We start from the raw sequence: 26,089 nt of genomic DNA, 5'->3' as shown, positions 1-26,089 counted from the left end.
GATGTGAGAATTTACTTTTTGGATGTGAGAATTTAATTTTTTACCTTGCATGTTTGTACAATGCTTTCACATTTGTATGTACAAAGAAAATAAGCAAGTTATTAAAATCTCTATGGAAATGTGTAAAGATTCTCCTCTTTTTAGATACTAGTACTTGTATGGGCATATTGCAATGAATAGAGAAACACACACACATGTTTGTTTTTGTGAAAAGTGGGTTCATCCCATAGGCGTAATGGTTTTTATACTGTAGAAACTGTATATTCTATAGCCCTACACCAACCCTACACCTAACCCTAACCCTCACAGGAAACTTTGTGCATTTTTACTTTCTCAAAAAAATCTCATTCTTTATGATTTATAAGCATTTTGAAAAATGGGGACGTGGCTTATGTCTTCATAAGTCACCCTCTCCTTGTAATACTTGTGTCATACCCATGTCATTATACAAAGTTTGTGTCCTGATTTGTCACAGAAACAAGAGAACACACACACACACAACCCTCACAATCACAAACCTCTGTGGCCATGCTCTGGTTTCCACCATTCTCCAGAAGATATCGCACAACATCCAGGTGATTCTCTTGAGCAGCCATATAAAGTGGAGTGAAGCCATTCTGTAGTAACAACAGGTACCATAAAGCTTAACATTATAACATTTTATTGAATTACATTTTAATGATATTAATACAATTATATATTTACAATTTTTACATTATTTTAATTTTACAGCCTTTTCCCACCTGTGATTGCGAGTTTACATCTGCTCCTCTTTTCACCAACAACTTCGCAACTTCTTTCTGCCCAGCTAGACAAGCAATGTGCAATGCTGTGTTCCCTTTCTGGAGAGGAGGAAAGAGAGATGCATATTCACTGTGATTATGCACTTGTTTGTCTGTGAATTTACTGGTACTGGTATAAATCATTAAAAGCACAAAAGGACAACACTGAAAAAAGGAAAAAAAATCTATGACACAGATCATAATTATGGCCTGTATTTTTACATACTTTTCTGACAGTGTATGCATAAAACAAGAACAGCTATTTTGCAAATGAGGATTTCAGACTACATGAGACATTTGATCTGATCTGCAGAAGTCTTTTTAGGCAAAAAGGAATTTTACTAATCTAGTCCATAATAAAACAAATGAATAAAAAACACTAAAACAATCACATTTCTGCCCAACACAAAGTCTCAAAAGCTTTTCTCCTCATAGAACTCCTTGCTGTCAGCGTGATTGCTGATCATGTGTTTATAGTTCCTGGCTTGTCCGTGGGTGTGTCTGTTTGGCCCTGTGTGTCAGATGAAAGGAGTCACCAGAGTCCAACTGTACTCATCATACACAGTGCTGGATGACTGGCATTCTGTCAGATTTACTCTCTCTCTCTCTCTCTCGCCATTTGGGAATCACATAACCCTCCCTTCAATTTATCAGTGTTTATGTGTGTTTAACCTTGGTTGAAGAGTCCACGGTCGCACCCCTCTCCATAAGTTCCTCCACCAGCTCCATGTGACCCTCTTTGGCTGCTAGATGGAGCGCATTGAGTCCATTCTATGCACAGAGGGAGACGTGATTAATACATTTTCCTGATTAATACAATCAGTACAGATACAGTACAAAAACAAGACAACAACTAATTTTGCTCACGATAAATAATAGCAATATACAAGTTGCATAAAAAAACAGACTTTTGGAAGGGTAATTTTATAATGCTAGAATAAAAATGTTTCCTATACTAGATTTCTGAGATGCACTCTCTGAGTTCATTAATAAATATTGAGAACAGTTATGTATAGCTCTAGAAAAAAGACTGAAAAAGAATAACTACAAAAAATAAAGATAACAAGACCTTTAGGAATTTCATGCTGAATATATTAGAACATAAAATATTATTAAAATGCTATTTAAATTTATCCCTTGCTTGAAAATCCTATTTGTAAATAACAATTATCGCAGATTTACTATAGCTAAATTTGGCAACAGCCTTTCTTCTATTTTAATGTGATGACCAAAGAAATTGTCTTTGTGAATTTTAGTCATTATGAAATATGTGAAATTCATTATAACACCTAAAAAGTCACTTATTAGTAAATCAAGTTTACATGTTTAAACATTGAATTTTAGTGTTTAATCCCTTTTTCTCGAGCTGTAAATAAGCATTCCCTTTATTCAAACATCACCACCTGTCTTAATTTACTAATGCACCTCATTCCATGCTTGATGGGTAAATCATGACAGCTCTTGTGTAACGCAGAGTGGCTAACAGTCAGACTCGTCATTAAAAGCAGAGAGAATTAACAAAACGCTAATCTCATTTATTTGGATAATGAAAGCTGGAGGAGTTTTCTCATCCGGAGAGAGAGATTCCGGTAAGAGTGGAAAGAAAAAAATAGATAAATCATGGGCAGATTATATTGCAATATCACTCAGCGAGGATTAGAAGAGTGGATTTTAGAGAAAACAGCATGGAATGCCTGTCCATTGTTGTACTGATGTGCTCATTACTGGCGACTCCAGATGACATCATTATGGATAATGTCATGGTCAAATCTTTTATACATCACATCAGAGGCAAATTCAGCCCATCACATAATAAAGTGGTCATAGCAACCCTATGACATTTGTCTCTGGTGTCATTTCAAATGAATATTTGAATAAACTAATTAAATTATATAGGGATGTATTTTTATTGTTACTAGCTTGACTAGACCTGTCACCTATATTATTTATTTATTTATTTTGCTATTTCACCCCAAGTTGCATTTACTGTCAAATCATTAAATAATAATAAATAAAATAAAACAGCATAATGACATTTTTCACAAAAGCTTGTTTATATAATGTATCAGCATATGTACCATTTCATTTGGACACATGGTCGTCAGACTTAGTGAAATGTGCCCTTATTCTACAATCTTTAAAACCTTACACACACACACAAAACACAACGTTACTGTAACATTAAGACACTTAAAACACTGTTTTTCTCTAAATAGTATTTGTTTGGCGGTATGATAACCCCAACCCTTAGTACTACATTTACATAATTGTTCTATGGCACACCTTGCTAAAACCAACACTGTGATGATGACTGGATGAAAATTTAGTAGTTCGTGCCTGTGCCAAACTTCACTGAATATATTTTGCATGTGGTATTTTGTGTTCATTCATAAAAGGACAGTTTAATCTTCTAATGGGTGTATATATGACTACATAACTTTTTTTTTTTTTTACATGCATTTGACCATATGTTTGATTTCAAAAGAAATCAGTTTAATATGGATATTTCACACATTTTCAGAGTGAAGATCAATTAGCTTCGATATATTCTGTGATTTCAGTGCATTGTTATGCCAGGAGTAGTTTGTAAGGAATGGTTGAACTCAGCAGTGCTGTGACAGTGGGAGGGCTTAGTTAGGCAGAAGGTACAGAAGGTCGGGAGTGGGAACAGCTGCCAGAGACACGCATGAGTAAAAAGGCTTTGATGTACTGGAAAGAACTGCTTGGCAGAGGACTAGCTGATAATGCTGGCAATGCAGCATTTGTCAGGAATCAGTATGGCTCACTATACATCAGAACAATGCAATTTGTGATCCTAGGCTGGACCAAAAATTGAGAAAAGCAAAGTAAAAAAGCATTCACATTTCTAATAATCGGGATTATCCTCCACTCACAAAGCACAATCTACTTAGACTTTCTTAAGTGTTTGGAGCTAACACAGAGCTGGAAGCTGGAAAGAAGTTTATGGCTATACCCGCTTACTGAAAAACCATGGACTTTAAATTCAGCATTACTCAACAGATTTGATCATAACAGATTAGATTAAATTCATATAAATACATAATCTAAATGGCTTGAGATGTAACAGTGTACAAAACCTCCAGTTTGCTGAATTCAGTTGAATTGAATTGTAAAAAAAAAAAATTAAATATGATGAGAAGAAAATAAATGAGAAGACACTGCAATTATTTCTTTGATTTTTACAACACTGAAATTCTGTTTCATGTAAAAAGTTACCTGGTTGCATGTGGAAATGTCCTGTCCGCTCTTGAGGAACTCCAGCACCTTTTCAATATTACCTGCCCTGGCTGCCCTCAGGAAGCTGGTGTTACTGTCCGACTGTATATACAGCACAAAGGAAAAACATTAGGAAACATCAGCCCAGCACTATTAAACAACTGAAAGCAATGTACAAGTGATCAAATTTAATACAAATGGGTGAGATCTGTGACATTTCTGATAATTTACAATACTGTTCAAAAGTTTGGGGTTAGTAAGACCGAATAGCACTGAAAAGTAGTAATTATTTCTGAAAATTCATCTTTGCCATCACAGGAATAAATATTATTTTTTAAAATATATATAAATATAAATTATATATATATATATATTTGAATGCATCCTGGGTGGGCATAAGAGACTTCTTTCATACACATAAAAAAAAAAAATCTAACTGCCCCCAAATGTTTGACCAGTACTGTAAATATTTCTAATTTTCTCAAAGATGGTATGTGCTTAAGTCTCAGCGAGCATGTGAAGGTTTTGATTTCAGTGGGTGTATCTCCTTTTATCATAATTGTGTTTGAATGTGACTCTGCTAAATATAGACAGCAAAACAGAATGAAGGCAGCTGATAAGACACACACAAACTCGCACACACAAAAACACTTGTATGTGCGGTTAATGGGGACTCTCAATATGCATAAGGGTTTTATACTACAAGCTGTATTTTCTATCCACTAACTCTACCTCAGAAAACTAATGGCTGAATTTTTTAAGCCATTTGGTGTCCTCATAAACCATATTTTATACCCATGCCATTGTAAAAACCATGTATTCACACACAGACTCACACACACACACACACACAGAGACACACACACGCTCACACACACAGAGGGATCTGCATGTGAGCATTGTTATGCACTGAAAGTCTTGCCATGTGAGGAAGAAAATTAAAGCCAAGATCAAATTTCAGATTTGGCATCAACAAGCAAACATATGTTAATTATACTACTTCAGAGCAATCGCTTTGAAAGCCTTTGGCATGAGAGTCACATCTGTGACAATAAAACCTGCAGGTGCAAAACACAAAATCTGATTAAAGAACACTACAGAGCAGGTAGAGAGTACAGGTACCTTCAATTACCTTTCAAAAGCTGCACACAATTTATTAAAACAGACAGACAGTATTTTTACGAAAATATTAAAACCTTCAAGCCTTCAAGTCAAGCATTTTCAATAATGGAAGCATGTATTAAGGTATTTGTTTTAATCTTGTTACATTAGAACTGACAAGAGCATTGGTGCTAAGTTCTGCCAGAGGTATTTAAGATGCTAATGAACAGATCAGTAGCTCTCAGGTCATGTGGAGTGTGAAGCGTTAATGTGTCAGGTCATCACAGACTATTGGCCAAAATGTTGGAGACATTATCTCTGCTCCTTCTGAGATTGAGAGGTGACATCTTAGCAAGAGTGGGATCTGAAAAAGACCTATCCAATGAAAACAGACAGTGTGTGTTTGCTGATGAAGTTGCACTCAGACATGCTTCACTATTTGAGCTCATGTAAGCAACAAATGTTCAAATCTGGTTTGATTTCCTGATCAAATTGATCTCTTGAATTAATTACACTTTTCATAGAAATAAAAGTGATACCACTGCTAATGAATACTTTTATATTAGTGGTGATCATTGTTACCTTTTTCTGAGGTACATATACTTTACTTTTTGATGAAAAATTTAATATAAAAATGTATTAAACACCAAAGTCACCAAATACTGACTATATATAGAAAAAGAAAACTACAATATCAAACAGCTTTAATCAGCTTAAATTTCCAGTAGGTTTTGTAGATTAGTGCTGTTTTGATGCTGGTCAAACCAGCCAGGCCAGCACATAGCCATGCTGTTGGCCAGCAAATCTTAGTGATGCTAGTCAGTTAACAGGTCTTTCTGGTGATGCTAGTTAACCAAAGAAGTCTTGCTGGTTAAAACTAGTTAAAAAGCCTATTGGAAGTTTTCAGTCTTAAAGGGATAGTTCAACTGAACATTATGTCATCATTTACCAATCCTCATGTTGTTCTAAACCTGTATATCTTTTTGTGGAACACAAAAGAAAATCTTTTGAAGAGTGTTGATAACCCTGGACTCATTGATTTTCATTGTATGGCCAACAACCTCACTCAATATCATAAAGGTTCTTTATTAGCAACAAACCTTTAGCATTTCATTAGAATAAAGGTTATATATATATATATATATATATAATAAATTTATATATACGTTCTTTAGATTATTACCACCAAGAAAAAGTAGTTTCTTATAAAAGATATTTGTTTAATTAAGAATGATTCTTCTTCTGGCATCACTCTAAAAAAATCTTTTTGGAACCTTTATTTCCAAAAGTGCATTTCTCATGTTCCACAGAAGAAAAAAAGTCATACAGGTTAGAGACGATATTAGGGTAAGTAAAAAAATAAAAAGTAATGATCATTTTTGGGTAAACTGTCCCTTTAAATCAAGATCTGAGAAGTTGAAAATTCCTCAATGAGATGTTAACTGGAAAAATAAAAAAATAAAAAAAAAGAGCACACTGAAAGTAAGAAATGTTTGGTATTGCAATTCCAGCAAAACAAACACAACTGGACTTGTCAGCAGGAAAATCCTCTACTGAACCTGGCTATTATTAAGATTGTCTTACCATGGTATCTGCCACAGAACTGTAGTAACTGTCCAGAGATAGATCACTTCCAATGGTCCGCAGGCCTTTACTTGAACCACATGCCTTACACATTGCCGCATTGCCCATGATAAAGAGTGGCCCAAAGCTTAGCAAAAAAGCTGCACTACACTTTGCATCAACCGAGTTTCAGCACTCACTGTGCCTCTCCCAGTGATAACCAACCACTGAACATCAAATCGCTCCCTGGAAGATTGATTCTCGTTCACATGCACTTAGCTTTATGGGCTTGCATTATCCTCAGTCTTCAGGTAGTACCCAGGAGCCCATTCAATTATCAGCTTCAGAGCATCTATCCAGCTAATGCAAAATCCCCCAAACTTTCATGTCTATTTTTCTCCTCAGGTTCCGAACATAGTCTCTTATGTGTTCTCTCTGATCCCTGTCCCGTGTCTTCTGTGAGAATCTGCGTCCGGTATTGGCACAGACGCCTTGGCTCTTATCTCCTCTTCTTTTCCGGTCTTGTCTCTCTTCCCGCCTGGCTTCGTAACTGACAACTGTGGCCGTAAATGTGTCTCCCACTGCTATATCAGGCCGAATATCCACCCCGTCCAGGATCCAGGGCTGGGTTATTTTTAACCCCTCCAGGCCCAAGCAGCAAGCAAGGGCCAGCAAGGGGCAATCCTACTGGGGAAGAGCCAGCTGGGAAACCTGTCCTTTTCCTCCTGAGGGCCAGGAATATGCATCCACCGGGACAACTGAGGAAGAGGGTGTTATTTACAGAATCCCTTGATTGGTTGTCATACCATCCTTAGTCTTTAAGGTCCTATATATTTGGAAGAACATCATCTAAAAGAGCTTCTTATCCTCAAGTAAATCTCTTCCAAAATGGTTCAACACCACATAAATCCAATTCATCATCCATGATGAGTGTCACTGAGTTAAAAAGCTATAGCAATGGCTACAGAATCAGACCAAATGGCATCGAGGCATCAGCTTCTGTGGGTCATCTCTGGTCCTGAGGCAGTCCGCATTGACCAGACCATGATTCAGCATTTGGTTGACTTCCACTACATACAAAATGACCTGCCAGTGACTGCCCTGATCAATGCCATGCCCCCATTTAACCAACCCACTATGGTTTTTACTACAGTTAATGGGGCAATAATGACAAATGTGTTTAAACAGTAAGGAACACATCATGATTAGCCTTTAAAAACAAAGCATTATGAGCTCTATGTACAAGTACAACTGATAATGTAAAGTAGCTTGAGGCATCTCTATTTATATTTACAGATTTTTTTCACCGTGGTAGATTAATATACAAAAGTAATTCTCAGGAGAGATTTAAAAAAAAATAATAATAATAATCTCATGCTTACCCAGGATGTATTTCTTTAAAGAAAAATACACTAAAATTTGAATATACAATTATAGTTTAAATGAACTGTTTTCTACTTTCTATTTTAAAATATCATATATTTATTGCAAAGCTGACATTACTCCAGTCACATGACCTTTCAGAAATTATTATAATATGCTGATTAACACTGACAGTGAACTGTTTTTGTTACAAAAATAAATAAATAGATAAATAAATAAAAAATACCTTTTTAAATGCATCCTTGCTATATAAAGCAATTTTGTCCCCAAAATTGTATATATTTGTAAAATATAACTAGGCTCTCCCATTTAAAGTAATAGTAATATTTTTAAGGAACCAACATTATAAAAGCACTATAAAATTCTATATTGTACTATTTAGATGTAAATTATGTTATACATTAAAATTTCCACATGCAAACTTTAATTCTGTTATATTAAATATTCTCAACTTCTTATGCATCTCAAATTTAATAACCTGCTAAGATTTCTAGTTTCATAGGCATTTAAAAACAATGTAATGATGACACTGCCAGTCAAGTAGTTATAGGTTGCAGCAGGCTATCCAGTCAAATACCTTTACACATTAATCTGTTTTATGACACATCTGTGCTGACAAGACAAACACTTTTACCCCCATTAACACTGTTGCTTTTTCAACCATTTCCAACCTCTCTTTAGTGGTGATGGACATTTCATGAATGATTCATTCATTGCGTCCGTCACTTGACGACTGAACAAGACCCTAGAGGAGAAGTAGTCATTTGTGTTTCTCAGATTTTACCATGGCTGCATTATAATTATTTCCTGATTTGAATATGATCAAACTTTTATGTGAATGTGTACAGGGAATTTTAAAGGATTAATTCACCCAAAATTGTAAATTCTGTCATTAAATACTCACCTTCATGTTGTCCCAAACCCAAAAGACCTTTGTCCATCTTTGGAACACAAATTCAGTTATTTTTGAGGAATTCTGAGAGCTCTCTGACCCTCCCACAGCAAGGATACTACCATGATCAAGGTCCAGAAATGTAGCAAGGACATTGCTAAAATAATCCATTTGACATCAGTGGTTTAACCGTAATTTCAAAGCAATGATAACAATTTTTGTGTGCAAAGAAAACTATATAAAATAACATCTTTATTCATCAATTCGTCTCCTCCATTTCACTCTGGTTCCATTTTGGAAAGCATCCAATGAACGTAAACAACGTTGTCACGGCTTACGCTGCTGGAAGGAACACGGAGCCGAGGGATAAACGAAACAAGGATTTATTAAAACAAACATAGGCAAGGTAAGTGGCAAACAACAGGTGGCAAGTGGCAAGTAACCGGTAACAAGTGGACAAGTAGACAAGATGACAAGTAACAAGTAGACGAGTAGACCCGACAAAACAGAACTGAAAGGACAAGGCTTAAGTAGAAGGGATAATTGGGGAAACACAGGTGGATGACATGACTAAATTAACAGGGACATGGAACACATGGGGAAATGAAGAGACACACCTGGAAACTAATCAAACCAGACACGGAAGACAGAAACTGGGTCACAGGGGCAAAAACACACAAAATGAGTCCAGGTGTGTGACAGTACTCCCCCCTCCCGGTAGGTGCGTCCTCGCACCGTAGAAACAACAAAGGGAGGCGTGGGTGGGAACTTGGGAGGAGGTTCCGGCGGAGGACAGCCTCCCAGGAGGGGGCCAGCAGACAGGGACCACAGAGGAAGGAGCCAGGGAGGAGATGACGGAGGGAGGAGCCAGGGAGGAGACAGGAAGGATCTGAAGCAGGAGGTACCCAGCAGGACCCAGGCCACAGCCATAACCTCCCAAGGTGGGGCCGACGGTGGAAGGAGCCATGGAGGAGGAATGGTCACCGACTCCAGGGACTCGACCCACAGCAACGGAGCAAGTGGAGGAGGAGCCCGAGGTGGAGACGGAGAGCCGAAGAGCCAGGGTGACGGGGAGGAGCCGGAGGTCCTAGGCGGAACTGATGGCTCTGGTGACTGACGCGGCGATGTGGATCCGGAAGGCCGCGGTGAGGCCAGAGTGACCGAGGACTGAGGTGTAGCCGAGGGGATGAAGGAGCCGGAGGGACGGAGGGATGAGGCGAAGCCGGAGGAGTGGAGTCCCGAGGCATAGGATGGATGACGCCAGACCAAGGCGGAGCCGGAGGGACGAGGGAGCCAGGCAGAGCATGTGGACTGCCGGGCCACGGCGGAGAGGAAGGAGCTAGGAGCCATGGTGGAGCCGATGGGTCAACGGACCGAGGCGGAGTCCAGGCCTCAGAGGCTGGAGGCGGAGGTGAGGGAGACGCCGACCAAGGCGTCGCTGGAGGATGGCGGTCCCACTGAGCTCGCACCACAATGATGGTAGGCTGAGGGCGAGCAGAGGGGCAGCCAGACGACAGCAGAGGAGGAGGCAGGAGTGGGTGGGAGGGTGGGAATTTTGGAGGAGCACGCATTGGAGTAAGGGCTGGAGCCCTTCCTGGGCTTAACGGAGGATCAGGAGCCCGTCCTGGGCTTAACGGGGGTTCAGGAGCCCGTCCTCGGCTTAACGGGGGATCAGGAGCCCGTCCTGGGCTTAAAGGAGGATCAGGAGCCCGTCCTGGGCTTAACGGAAGGTCAGGAGCCCGTCCTGGGCTTAACGGAAGATCAGGAGCCCTTCCTGGGCTTAACGGGGGTTCAGGAGCCCGTCCTGGGCTTAACGGGGGTTCAGGAGCCCGTCCTGGGCTTAACGGGGGTTCAGGAGCCCGTCCTGGGCTTAACGGGGGTTCAGGAGCCCGTCCTGGGCTTAACGGAAGATCAGGAGCCCGTCCTGGGCTTAACGGAAGATCAGGAGCCCGTCCTGGGCTTAACGGAAGATCAGGAGCCCGTCCTGGGCTTAACGGAGGATCAGGAGCCCGTCCTGGGCTTAACGGTAGATCAGGAGCCCTTCCTGGGCTTAACAGAGGATCAGGAGCCCGACCTGGGCTTAACGGGGGAACAGGAGCCCGTCCTGGGCTTAACGGAAGATCAGGAGCCCGTCCTGGGCTTAACGGAAGATCAGGAGCCCTTCCTGGGCTTAACGGGGGTTCAGGAGCCTGTCCTGGGCTTAACGGGGGTTCAGGAGCCCGTCCTGGGCTTAACGGGGGTTCAGGAGCCCGTCCTGGGCTTAAAGGAGGATCAGGAGCCCATCCTGGGCTTAACGGAAGATCAGGAGCCCTTCCTGGGCTTAACGGAAGATCAGGAGCCTGTCCTGGGCTTAACGGAAGATCAGGAGCCCGTCCTGGGCTTAACGGAGGATCAGGAGCCTGTCCTGGGCTTAACGGAAGATCAGGAGCCCTTCCTGGGCTTAACAGAGGATCAGGAGCCCGACCTGGGCTTACAGGAGGATCAGGAGCCCGTCCTGGGCTTAACAGAAGATCTGGCATAGGTGCGTTGGAAACCCCCTCATTTTGACCCATTTGGCGCTCCACATTTTGCTCCCTCGTGGTGGGCAGTGTCGCCGGCTCTCGCACCTGGTCTGACGGGTTGCTCTCTGGCTCTCCGTCATCGGTGGGCTCGGGCTTATGCCTCGTACCGTGGGGAGATTGTAGGCTGGGCTCTGGGTCCAGAGTGGACCTGGCGAGATCCTCCATTGGGCCGACCGTGAGAGGTGACCCATTTCTCACCAGATTCCACTCTATGAAAGTGGCGAAATCCTCCCGAGGACCATCTTCGGGCGACAACGCTCTGCACCTGGAGTTCAGGCTGGCGTGATAAAAGGTGCAGAGCGCGTGGTCCGGGTAGCTGGTGGCATTAGCTATCCAGAGAAACCGTCTGGTATGGTCCTTGAGAGACAGTCCCTCCTGCTCCAGCAGGAGGAGGAGGTATTCGGGGCGATAGAGGGGATCCATGACACACTACGGAAACAAAAAGACTGTGAAAAAACGGAAAACAAAACGGAGGGAAAACACGCAGTTCTTAAACTTTTTAGGTCGGGTCTTCTGTCACGGCTTACGCTGCTGGAAGGAACACGGAGCCGAGGGATAAACGAAACAAGGATTTATTAAAACAAACATAGGCAAGGTAAGTGGCAAATAACAGGTGGCAAGTGGCAAGTAACAGGTAACAAGTGGACAAGTAGACAAGATGACAAGTAACAAGTAGACGAGTAGACCCGACAAAACAGAACTGAAAGGACAAGGCTTAAGTAGAAGGGATAATTGGGGAAACACAGGTGGATGGCATGACTAAATTAACAGGGACATGGAACACATGGGGAAATGAAGAGACACACCTGGAAACTAATCAAACCAGACACGGAAGACAGAAACTGGGTCACAGGGGCAAAAACACACAAAATGAGTCCAGGTGTGTGACAAACGTATGCAGCACCACAAGGAAACTCTGTTTTTGTTCAGATCAAAGAGTAAACAACGTAGATAACATATCCACATGGCGCAGCTGACACAGAACAGCATACATTGTTTACATTCACTGGATACTATTCAAAATGGCACTATTAGCATTAATTTGTTCTGAAGATGAATGAAGGTCTTACGGGTTTGGGGCGACATGAGGTTGAGTAATTAATGACAGAATTTCTATTTTTAACTTTTAAAATGAATAAAAAGAATGACTGAACATTTGTTAATTTTGCTGAGCAAGATTGAACAAGGTGGTAAATATCCCTACTTCTTGGTTGTTTCTCACAATAATTTTATATATTTTAACTGAATAAAATGAATAAATCGGCCATTCAAGAAATCTAATCTTTGATACAGTAAAACATTTTCAAAACTTGGAAGTACTTGGCAGATTGCAAGAACAAAACTAAAGCATACATGAGTTAAATCAAAAGGTTATGTCATCTCATATGTAGCCAATGAAATTTTGCACTCTAGAGACAAATCTGCATACAGGATGATCCTATTTCCTAAGCCTCTTCCAGTATCTATGCTCTGAAACAGGTGCGGAACAGCTGACTACAGGATTTATCCCCAGAGCTCATCTTCAGCACAAAAACACTAAAATGCAACCATAAAAAGGTGCATTAATTACTGCAAGTAACAGTGGTGATAACTTTCTGTACACATCTGAGAATTAAAAATGATTATTAATAATAAAGAAACCATGAAGGCACGTTATACAAAACAAAAGTAAAATAAAATAAGATTTTGCATTAACTTCTGCTAACACAAGCACGAAAACGAACAATTCATATAGAAAAAATGCAGATTAAAGTATGAGGAACATTGACTGGACATTTGAATATTGTAAATTAATCTATTTTAAATATTATTAGGGCTGTGTGTGATTACATTTTCTTGACTTTGCAATTATAAACGTAAAGATTTTGACATTAAACGATCGCAGAATTCTTTAAACAAACACATGTGATAGGTCAGCTGTATCTGAGCTGGCACATATGACTTTGAGTTTTTCTGAATTGAGGTTTTTAAGTGTTAGTATACCTTGCGTTTGCGCTCTGCTCTCTCTCTGTGTCTCTTGCGTCTCTCTCTGGCTTTTGCGAGAGCCTTTATCTCAGGAGGTTGTTCCAGTTCCCTTGCCTTTTTCAGGTGCGCTGCTGCATGTGCCATGATGACAAACTATATCCTATATCACTTCAAATTTGAAATAGTCTCGTATGGTTTATCATATTAATGTATTAAAATGTCCTTGTTCTGCTTTTCCCAATGGCTCCTTTGAATAAGGTGATAATGGACACACTGTGCCAGTGTCCTCCCACAGTTCACTCTGAATAACTCTTTAGACTAAACTACTCTGATCCACTGTGAATTCCCTCCTCAGTGTAGATTATCATCTCCTTTTTTCCCCAACAGGAGTAATACTCCAGTCTATTGGTTGGCTGAAGAGAGAAAAACCTCACTTGCTGAATCTGAATATATATAACCATGTGTGAACTAGGGACAAGAGAGAGAGACAGAGAGAGAGAGACAGAGAGAGAAAGGAAGAGAGAGAGGAAGAGAGGAAGGACCTGTCTGTCCAGATGTAGAGGCATCCAGCTATATTCCATCTGTAGGATTAAGTGTGTGTGTGTGTGTGTGTGTACTTCGTAAATGTGCATGTATAAGAATAAAGATACAATTAAAAAGTCTTTTGTTTCACAGAAAAAAAAAACATAAAATCGTTAATAAAAACTGTGTGACAAACAGCAAGTCTAGAGACACATAGCGTGCTGCTCTGAGCTGGGGAGAAGTTTGGGGAAGACCACAGTGGAGGCTGTCAGGAACACTGGGAATAAATCCACAGGGGAAACTGTAAGCCACATATATAAATCTACCTGGAGGGGAATGGTACGCTCCAACACACAGCTAGTGTAGTCAAAGACCCAACTGGGTCAAAAAGGCACTTAAACCTGAAGGATGCTCCTGTGGGATTGTAAAATAAATCCCCCTGAATTTGATGGTTTCTGCTAAACCACTGCTGATGCTATGGGGAAAGGAATCTATTTCTTAGAAGGATCTCACTTAAGCTCTGACTCTCAAGATAGTCAAGATAGTCCCAATAACTACAGTATTGATGCAATTAAAAAGTGAATGTTTTCCAAATAAATGCTTTCTTTTACAATGTCATCATTTACTTGTGATATATTTGTGAGGAAATTTGGCCCCCATAATGGAGGGAATACCAGGACACACATTATTTCACCATACTGCAACAGTACATTTTTTTTTCTCGGTCAAAATACTTCTACACCACCTTTTGGATTGCAAAAGTAACTACACCTCAGTAATTTTGACCTCAGCACACTGACACCTGCTGGTTAAACCGCACACTATAAAAGATCCATACATCTACCACTGTGTAAGTCCTTTAGGTAAGACCTAAGACGAGCACTGAACACTAAGATCTCTGAAAATGTACTGTAGTTTGTTTAAATATTAACTATATGATGTTGTAAGATCATAGTAGGAACAGATGAAACCATTGATGCCACTTCACTATCATGGTTAGAGCAATGGAATTATGATTTCTATCAAATATGTGGTCACACTTTATTTTAAGGTTCAGTTCTTGCTATTAACAAACTACTAAAAGGGATCATATGATGTGATTTCAATTCTTCCTTTCTCTTTGGAGTGTTACAAGCTCTTGGTGCATGAAGAAGATCTGTAAAGTTGCAAAGACTAAAGTCTCAAATCCAAAGAGATATTCTTGATCAAAGTTAAGAGTCAACCACACTTACCTAAAAAGGCTCGTTTAAACATGTCTAAGTCACGATGTGGGAAGATTTGAATAAGGCCACCCAAATGTTCATTCAAGGAAAGAAGGAGTAACTTTTATTCTCTCGGTTGCCACCGCCGCCTGGTTGTGGAGATGCTGTGTGTTTCCTTGTGAAAGTGAAGATACTTTGTTTGCTCTTCCAAAAGAGGACACAACTAGAAATCAGTGGTTAAGTTGTATTAACAACACTGTTCCAAAGCAGTTTAATCCAAATAGTCAGATGTGTGCAGTGCATTTTATGGAGGACCGTTTCCTGATCCTGGGAGAGTAATGTTAGACTACAATCCCGGCTGTTCTGATGCACAGACTGTAAATATGTTTACATATTTAAAGAATTTGCCACTAATGATTCAATCATGAGTTCTGAGCAGTGTAGAGTAGCGCTTGTTGTTTGTCATCTCTCCGATCACAAATGGAGACATTTTATGTTTATGCGGTGCAATGCTGTAAAAAGAAATCAGCGGTTCTCAATTCCAGTCCTCGCGCCCTCCTGCTCTGCACATTTTGTATGTTTCTCTTATCGCTTCAGACGTTTGTTCTATTCACATGTAAGTGCCCTGCGAGGTGTACATCACAGGAAATTCTGCCATGATTCCAGTTCGAAGCGAACGTATATGTTCCATTCAAAGGGCACTGAAGTGTGGGAGACATGAATTTAAATTGTATTTATTTACAGAGGTATTTGATGTAACACTTGTATGTGTGTGAAGACGTTGCACAACGCAAATCCTGTGAATGAATTTTCCGAAGTGAAGTAAACTTCAACAGATTTCCCCTGGTCAGGGAATAGGGAGCAATGAACACTGTGTAGGGACCATGTCAATGGGAACACAGTTCATGTACGGAGCTCACTTCTATCGAGTTGATTATCTGAATCAGTTGTGTTTACAAAGAGAGACGTGCAAAATATGCAGAGCTTGGGGGCGCAGGGACTGGAATTGAGAACCACTGGTATTGTCATTATAATCAGTAATTATGTCCCCACTTGATGCAACAAACGCCTTGTTTATAATGGGTTTTAATATTTTTGTCTCTGCGCTTGGCATCACAGTACAGTAAGGGGTGTAACATTTCCGTCACATGCTTGAGGTATTCAGCCAATCACAATGCTCTGTATAACTGGTCAATCAGCGTATGATGAGCTTTGTAAAAATCGACACATTTCAGAAAGGCAGGGCATAGAGGAGAAACAATAATGTACAGTATGTGGAAAATAATGTGTTTATGTGTATATGTATAAACCCATTTCATTACACCAAATACATAAAATAATGTGTTTTTTGGCAACATCATGACACTTTTAAGTACAACTTTTGTGTCAATAATCTCATAATTTGCTGTCTATTAATAGTTAGAAAGGTAGTAGTTACATTTAGATATTGATTAGGGATGTAAAATATGGTCGTGCAGAATATGTGCTTTAAAAGTATGCACTAATAAACAGCCAATATGTTAATAATAGGAATGCTAATAAGCAACTTTTAATAGGGAGAAACTTTTAATACATCCTAAAGTGTTACCATATAAGTTACAATGAACAATATTTTGCACATTTCTAAGCTAAATGTACAAGATACTTTTAAAACCTTTATTATTATACTTGTATTATTTTCAGAAAATAATATCACAGAAAACATGCACTGTTTTTTATCATTCTAAAATATTTTATACATCTTTTTGTGCCCCCTTAATTGAATTCATAGTAGACTACAAATTAATCTACACTAGTCTCATTTTATTTATAAAAAATAGTATTTTAACAGGTTTTAAACAGAACGAATCTGAAATGCAAGCTCTATTTCCAACTCTGTAAAGTGCCATTCCACCACACATATAAATCATTTAATATGAATCTTTTTTTTTTTTTTTTGACTACAGATGATGCTAGATTACAGTAAGGCATTCTCATCCTTTACAAGCACTGCATCTTATGTTATTTATTGATGCTGTAAAAGCAACTGACGGAACAGCAAAAAAAAAAAAATCTTTAAGACATTGATCCTTTATGACAATTGATAGTCTTCAGAGTAGAGCAACAGCTGTGTAACTAAAACAGACACAGACTTACACAGAGGGCAAGAGCAAAGATGGACCATCAATCAAGTTCCTTCAACCTGGAGGTTAGACCCAGTCAACCAGATTAAAAATAAGCTATTTCAGTGTTACTCAATTTACAGATTCTATAAAACATTTTTGCCACAATGCTAGAGAACTGTGATTGGTCACCAGTATGTTGCTATATGCAGTTGTGTTTGCGACTTCCTAATGAGCTTATAATGTAGCAGATAAAGATCAGGCTGTAAGACTGCTGTAAATATGTTAAAAACACCACACCGCAAGAGAGATTTTTGACATGGTCCATTTGAGCTTGAAAAGGTCTTGTTGTGCTGATAAATGGACAAGCAGAGGACAGGATCAATACAGTGATAAACATGAGCAGTGTCTGCAGAGGCGCCAGGTCTCAGATAACTGTGTGGAGAGAGCAGTGCTCCCAGGGGAATACGTTATCATCATCTCTACACTTACTGAGCATCAGTACTCAGGATGCTTATGTTTCGTCCATCACAGCTGCTGTGACTGGCAAATTGAGCTGTGTCAGAGGCAAGCACTAAAAAAAAAAAAAAAAAAAAAAAGAGAAAGAGAGAGAGAGAGAAAGAGAGCTTTTTTTATGTGTACACATGTATTATCTAACAGATGATTTTTATACAGAGAGACTTAAAATAAAGGTTCCAAAAGGAGGTTTTTTGCAATGCCACAGAAGTACCATTTTTGGTTCCCCAAAGAAGCCTTTTTTTCTTAGTGTAATTTATTTATTTATTTTTATATAATGTGAAGAACCTTTTTCCAATACAAAGAACCCTTTGCAAAATGGAAAGTTACCATGGATCTTAAATGATCTTCATGGAATCATGACTGCCAACTAAGAATCTTTGTTTTTAAGTGTGTACAATATATTTACGATAGGGGTAATATATTAAAACTGTAACATCTGTAACATGGAAACATCTCCACTAAAAGTGAATGATAACAATTGAAATTTCAAAAAGTAGATGTATGAATGTATAGTGTGTTGATGTGTTAGTCAGTGTGTATGGTCATAGCTGAGTCTGCACTTTTTGACTTACATCATCTAAAACCTTTTCAGTATTGAAGCTCTTAAAGTGTTTGTTATTAAGCCATTAGTCTACGCATCGATCTTTCATAAAAGCTCACTCAAAGTCAACCCTTAATTCCATTTCTCTGATCCATCACTCTAATGCTCTCGATGTAGCACCATGAAATGCAGCAATATTGAAATATTTGGCCAATGCAATAGCCAGTATTTATTATGACCAATAACCGACATAATGTCTGATATTTGGGGGGGGGGGGGGGGGGGGTTACATTAATACCCCAATACAGAACATGCTGCAAATTAAATCATAGCATTAAAACTTCAAAACTAGGATTGTAAAAAAGTAATCTGCAAGGACAGGTTAAAATTAATCAAAAGTGACAGTAAAGACATTTTTCTGTGAATGCTGTTCTTTTGAACTTTATATTCCTCAAAGAATCCTGAACAACTACAACAACAAATGTAGCATGGTCTCCACAAAAATAACAGCACAACTGTTTTAACTGTTACAATAATAAGAAATGCTTTTTGGGCAGGAGATCAGCATAAGAATGATTTCTGAAGGATCATGTGACACTGAAGACTGGAGTAATGATACTGAAAATTCAGCTTTGCCATCAAAGGAATACATAACAGTTTAAAGCATATTAAAATAGAAAACTGTTATTTTAAACTATATAACAATTTTCACAATATTCATATTTTAACTATATTTTGATCAAGTAAATGCAGCTTTGGTGAGCATAAGAGACTGCTTGATCAAATAAATCTAAATGAATGAACTTTTGGCATAAAATTATTTCAAAACATACAAAATACAACATATTCATAACTTTTGAAATGTAGTATAATAGAAAGGATGACTGTATAGTATACTTGAAAACTAGCACAAAGAAACAGTAGGCTATACTATTTATAAACTTCAACAAAGCATTTTTTGAAAAATTATTACAAAATATTAAAATGCCAATACAGTCACAAATATGTCTTGCATTCCTATTAAAAAGCATTGGTGTAAACACATACTAGTTTTAAAGACTCAATAAAAACTGACACACACACACAAAGAGACAGCTGGCACAGTCTCCCTTAGTGAGCTACCTGCCTAGACAGCATTTTGGCATCATATAGGCACAATCCCAATGTCTGAATCTGTAGCCAACAAATTATGCTGTCTCCAAAAAACTATAATTTTTGCCAGAAGCAGCAACTCTTACACATATATGTATGTGTATAATGCAATCCAACAAGATTACTAATAGTAGTCTGTTGACAGGACATTTCTAGTAATACTAACACAATAATATGTGCTAAATGTAATATTTCTCAGTATTTCTCTAAGAACGATTCTATCTCTATTCCTGTATATTTTGTCAGATGAGTTGATAATATATTTCTTAGATGATACATCAACATCCTACTGGATTTTTTGTGGGTCCTTTCTGCATTTGCACCAAGAATATCTCCCACTTTTCACCTTATTAAAGGGGTCATATGATGTGATTTACATTTTTCCGTTCTCTTTGGAGTGTTACAAGCTCTTGGTGCATGAAGAAGATCTGTAAAGTTGCAAAGACTAAAGTCTCAAATCCAAAGAGATATTCTTTATAAAAGTTAAGAGTCATCCACACCCCCTAAAACGGTTCGTTCTAACATGCCCCCACATGTCTACGTCACGATGTGGGAAGATCTGCATAACTCTGCCCAAATATTCATGCAAAGAAAGAAGGTGTAACTTTTATTCTCGCTGTTGCCACTGCCACCATGTTCTGGAGATGTGTGCATTTCATTGTGAAAGCTAAACTACTTTGTTTGGTCTTCCAAAAGAGGACACAACTCGAAATCAGTGGTTAAGTTGTATTTAAAACTGTTCCAGAACAGTTCAACCCAAATATTCAAATGTGTGCAGTGCATTTTACGGAGGAGGAGGACTGTTTCCTGTGAGAGTAGCCTATAATGCCGGTGTCTGTTTCTATGAAGGTGGGCAATTCCAACTTTGCAAGGACAGCCTGGTGCTTCTGACTCACAGTCTGTAAGTATGCTTTCATATTTAAGGAATTTCCACTGATGATTCAAACATGAGTTTTGAGCAGTGTAGACTAGCGCTTGTTGTTTGTATTTTCTCCAATCACAAATGCAGACATGGTTTTATGTTTACGCAGCCCGATATTCAATGCAATGTTTAAAAACATAGTATAAGTCATTATAATCAGTAATTATGTCCCCACTGAATGCAACAAATGCCTCGTTTGTAATGGGTTTTTATTAATTTTCGAGCTGGGACTTGGCTTCACAGCATGGTAAGGAGCGTAACATTCAGCCAACAACACACTGGATAGCTGGCCAATCAGCCCACACCTCGCTTTTCAGAACGATGAGCTTTGTAAAAATCAACGCATTTCAGAAAGGCGGGGCATAGAGGAGTAACAATAATGTACATTATGTGGAAAATAATGTGTTTTATGGACCTTAAAAAGCATTAACACATTTCATTACACTAAATACACAAAATAATATTTTTTTTAGCAAATTAATATGACCCCTTTAACTACAGCACGTAGTAACCACAAAGGCAACCCCCTTCTTTCTTTTCTCACTCACAAGTGTAAATGTCATGCAGCTGACAGTGAAACAGCGCCACTTCTTCCAGACACAGGGCTGAAAATTCTCAGTATTAATGAATTTGCTTCACATTTCATTACATCATCAAGACACTGGGGGGAAACCTCCCTGCCTGCTTTCTAATGTCACTGTAGAAATAAACAGATCAATGATCACAGATTCAGTTCATATCAGTAGAGACCACACCCAATCACAAACACTGACAGATGCACAGAGAGAGAGAGGGCAGTCGCTGAGGAAGAGCGAGAGAAAGTCGTATAAAAGGCGAGAGATGAAGGAAGAAGTGTCATGACAGAAACAAGAGAGCGAAAAAGACAAATGCAAATGCATTCCAGAGAACAACACCCTTGTAGAATTCACTTTGCTCAAAACAACCCTATTCTCTTCGAGTACACTGTTCTAAAATGTCCTACCACTAACAATTTGTCATCTTTCATTGCAATACATGAATTATATATAGCCTATATATATATAGCATATATATATATATATATATATATATATAAATATATATATATATATATATATATATATATATATATATATATATATATATATATATATATATATATATATATAAGCTATATTATATATGGACAAAAGTATTGGGACACCTCCTTCTAATTAACAGGTTTAACTACTTTAGTAATTTAAATGAGTAAAAATCTTAATGTTTAAGCATAATTTTGTAGCAACAGTTTGGACAGGGCCCTTTTCTCTTCTAATATGAAAATACCTCCGTGTATAATGCAAGGCTCAAAAATAAATGATTGATTTAGTCAGTGTTGAAGAACTGGACTGGTCTGCATAAAGATAAGCCCTAATCCCAGCTGAACACCTCTGGTGCAACTTTAAATGCAGACCTTGAGCTAAAAACTCATCACCAAACACCAATGACTATATAGACAAAAGTATTGACCACCCCTTCTTTAGAACAGAAAAATGCACTTCCAAAACTGGCAACAAAGATGGAAACTTAAATTAAAAACTGTATTTCTATCTCTGTTGAAATAGTTTTGGAAGTATCTAAAATGACTGTTCCCATAAGTCATTGCTGTTTACTGCTACATTCTATCATGCTACTCTATAATAGACTATGACTTTGTCCTCTACACCAACAGCATACAGTACATGATGAACCATTCACTTACTGCTTTAGTGTCTGAACCATCTTAAATTAACTATGAGTGCCTGCAAAAAAAGAAAACACCTTTACAGAAATTCAAATAACAGTATGGCTGGTGAGTCCAGAAGCTTCTTATTCTTAGCCCAGCTCATTCGATTCTGCATGTTCTCTAGAGAAAAAGAAGGACACATGCGGTGAAAATGAATGCGACTGGAAGATATGAAAACTGAATGCACTCTAATTCGATTTGAAGTTGCTAGTTCCCAGTTAGGGTTTCTATCTCACTCGCTCTGCTGGTCTGGGTTTAGCTTAGTCACTTTCTTTCTAAGTAAACTGCAAAATGGACAAGAATTTATGCAGAGAGCCAAAAGTCTGGACAAATTTCACTGATGTCTTAGTGACCACATGTCAGATCAGTTCAGGAAGAATCCATAGACACCACATTTCCCATTGGAATGAAAAAAGAGTGCTTGTAAGTACCAGTATAATAAGCATTTGATTTATATGGCTTTTTCATGCAGTACCACATTTTTTACATTTCAGGGATGTATTTCTCAAAAGCAATCAGGATGTTGCAAAAGTAAGGTTTATTTAATATTTTTGAAATAAATATTGTATACTTTGTGCAAGCTGCATTTATTTGTTTAAAATATAGTAAAAACTCATAATATTGTGAAATATTATTACAAATTAAAATAACAGTTTTCTATTTTTAAATATTTTAAAATATAATTTATTCCTGGCAAAGCTGAATTTTCAGCATCATTACTCCAGTCACATGATCCTTCAGAAATCATTCCAAAATGCTGATTTGCTGCTATTATTATCAATGTTGAAACCAGTTATGCTACTTAACATTTTTTAGTTATTTGATGAATATGAGGTTCAAAAGAACAGATTTTGTCATTGCCAGGCAGAATTAAGTTGGCAAAGCACGTAATTTGAAGTCACATGATTTATTATTTATCAGTTGTTTTAGGGAGTGGCTTTTTCCACTACACAATAGATCTGATATTTTAGTAACCACCCCACATGACTGCAGAACATATCCTATGCATCCAAATCACATTATGACAGTGTGTGGGAAAATATATGTTTTGAAAAATCAATCATTAAAAATCTTGATACCTTAAACACTGAAAACTGAGATTCCTTACAGCTTTAAAATGGAAAATACCAATGCCATTTTAAAGCTGTAATTTTATGCCAGATAATTAATCTCTATCATATATATACATATATATATATATATATATATATATATATATATATATATATATATATATATATATATATATATATATATATATATATATATATATATATATATATATACTATATTGTTCAAAAGTTGGGTGCAGTAAGATTTAATTGAATCAAAAAATTTAAAAAATAAATAAATAAATAAATAAACATTTTAAATAAATTAAATTCTAATAACTTCAGCATCACCTTTGAAAAAGTGAAGGTGAGTTTTGAAAAAGTGAGGGTGTGTATTAAAGGATTTAGAAAAAGCGGCTGAGAGGGAAAGAGAAAGAAAGAAAGGATGGATGGATCAATAAAAGTATGCAGACAGTAGACAGGACAGCAATCAACATCAGAGCATCAGCAAGCCTCTGTAAACACACTCTACTCAATTAGCTCTCTGGGAAGGGCAAGCTATTGTGTATGCATGTGTGTGTGATGAGCCTTTCTGTCTGCCCTCTCCTTATAGATGCTATCAAGTAGCATGCAGCATAGGACATTACTTCGGCAGACACGTAATTCTTGGGACGCTTTCCATCTGTTAATGTGTGTGAGGTGAACCTGTATTTGGCTTTATATGTGCATAGAGTATTTACATCACTTCTACTTAATCAGGAGAATCGACCTAAAGACTAAGGCACTATGTCTATTTGTTTATTCATGCTTCTAAGGGCTTGGAAACCATTTCAAATTTCGACTTTTTAGAAGACAATCATTACTTCTCAAGGACCGTTTCCTTAATGCATCCATCATATATTTAAAATTGTTTCTAATCCATCCACCCATCTGTTTTTCACCCATCCTCAAGCTCTCATTGATCCAGTTTCCAGTCTTGCGGGAAGTCTAGATTGGTGTTTCATAAATATTTTAATGTATGAGATGCATACCACACTCTCAACCTCCCCCTTCACCCATCGCCAATCAAGTGGATTAAAGCAAGGCACTCCAGTATTGTTTTTCCTCTGTTCATTTTGGTCTATTTTGCTTTTGCATTTTCTCAAAAAAAAAAAAACATTTTCATGCACTGAGCCAGAAATCTCCACTTCAGTAGCACCAAATATTACTTTCATTCCTGCCTATATTATGAGGGATTTTTATCTCACTTGCCTGATTTACGTAACATTTATATAACTTAACAATACATTTATATATTTAAAAACATTTCATATTTAACCAGTGATGGGGAGTACCAAGTAACATGTAACATGGAATTTCTGTAATTTAATTACAAAATAAATGTAACTGTAATCTGTTACAGTTACTGAGAATAAAAGTATGTAATTACTTAATTACAGTTACTTAAGAAAATGTTTACAATTACAAAGGGGGTTACATCTGAATACTTTCCCACACATACAGATTTGATTCATTTCTTTCCCAAACTGCATTGACTGCTCTAAAATTAATTAACAGTTGAAAACATCCATTTGACATTAGAAAACTAATTTTAAAAAATAAATCTTATATAATTACATTATTTTTATACAGTTACACTATTTATTACATTTTTAAATAGGGTAACTTGTAATCTATTACATTTCCAAAGTAACACTGTTTTTGCCAACTCTGAACTTAGCTTTATCCAAGGTTCAGATTTCTGTGTGACATTTAGTGCATATCTAAATAGATAATGCCTCATTTGCATATTTAACCTACAGAAAACATATAATACAGAACAATAACATACTGTGAATAATAATCAGATGGGAAAATTTTTCTGTGAATTAGCATTACATCAAATCCAGATAAACAAAATCTACATCTTGCATCTTGGCTAGGTTTTTAAAGAAAATTATGATTTTAATACAATATTTTAATATATTATTTTTCAGGCATTAATATCTAGTCATGCCATGCTATGCCATCTTATCTTGCAAAATATTATTGTTTATTGTACATCCATGTTCTGTTATAGTGGCTATTGTTTATTGTTATTTCATGTTAGCTATTTCATTATCCAAAGTAATATATGGAACCTAAAGTGTTACCAATTTAGCAAAAAAGAATACATATCCCATGTACTCTAACATGAAGAAATTATTAATTAAGTAGTTTCGAAGTGATTCATGTCAGCTACCGTTTACTGACTTATTGTCAAATGGTGTATATGCAAGGATTGATTCATAACTTAAACATAAAGTATGTCAAGCACGTAGCACTATAATCTTGTAATAGTTATGATAATATTAAAATTCAGCGGTACAACGAAGAGGAAATCTACCATACAGCCTGCTGCAGTTTAGCAAACATTAACATTTATTGCTTCTGTGCAAAGTTTCATATGGCATTGAAATCATAATGTGGGCAATGATGATAATGGATGATCATGGTCAATAATGATGATCATTAAAATTTTAAGTTGTGTAGACAACACTGGACAGCGAGGTTGTTATAGAAACAGTCCTCAGAGGGCAGGCCTGGTCTGGCACCCACTATCCACATTGCAACAGCATGCAGCTGTGTAATGCAATAAAAAAACCCTTCTGCTCCATTACAGTCTTTTCCCTGTACATCACATCATACTTCCCCCCCCCACAGGGAGGAGGGAGAGAGAGACTGCAAGAGTGAGTGAATATGGACAAATAGAGGACAAGAGAGAAATGATGAACAGAAATGGTGAGCCACACAAGCTCTACACATTATATAGCAGCTGTCCAGATAGTTCTGGCTGCAAAATCAGCTGAAAGCAGAGCCATACATTATTG

General features: G+C 37.7%; 1 protein-coding gene across 2 annotated transcripts in view; it reads right to left on the bottom strand.

Annotated features, from left to right (window-relative positions):
* ank2a (ankyrin 2a, neuronal) overlaps nt 1–26,089 on the bottom strand; it is a 65,268-nt gene that overhangs the window by 35,663 nt on the left and 3,516 nt on the right. For both annotated transcript variants that reach the window (XM_059553740.1, XM_059553741.1), the window contains exons 2-5: nt 4,020–4,121; nt 1,455–1,553; nt 744–842; nt 519–617 (exon numbers count right to left, since the gene is read on the bottom strand). In XM_059553740.1, the coding sequence (XP_059409723.1) occupies nt 519–617; nt 744–842; nt 1,455–1,553; nt 4,020–4,121 (399 nt within the window). The remainder of the gene's footprint in view (nt 1–518; nt 618–743; nt 843–1,454; nt 1,554–4,019; nt 4,122–26,089) is intronic.

The sequence above is a fragment of the Carassius carassius genome, chromosome 7 (assembly GCF_963082965.1).
Source record: "Carassius carassius chromosome 7, fCarCar2.1, whole genome shotgun sequence".
Taxonomy (NCBI): domain Eukaryota; kingdom Metazoa; phylum Chordata; class Actinopteri; order Cypriniformes; family Cyprinidae; genus Carassius; species Carassius carassius.
The sequence above is the reverse complement of the archived record's forward strand: the minus strand, read 5'-3'. Positions and strand labels throughout refer to the sequence as shown.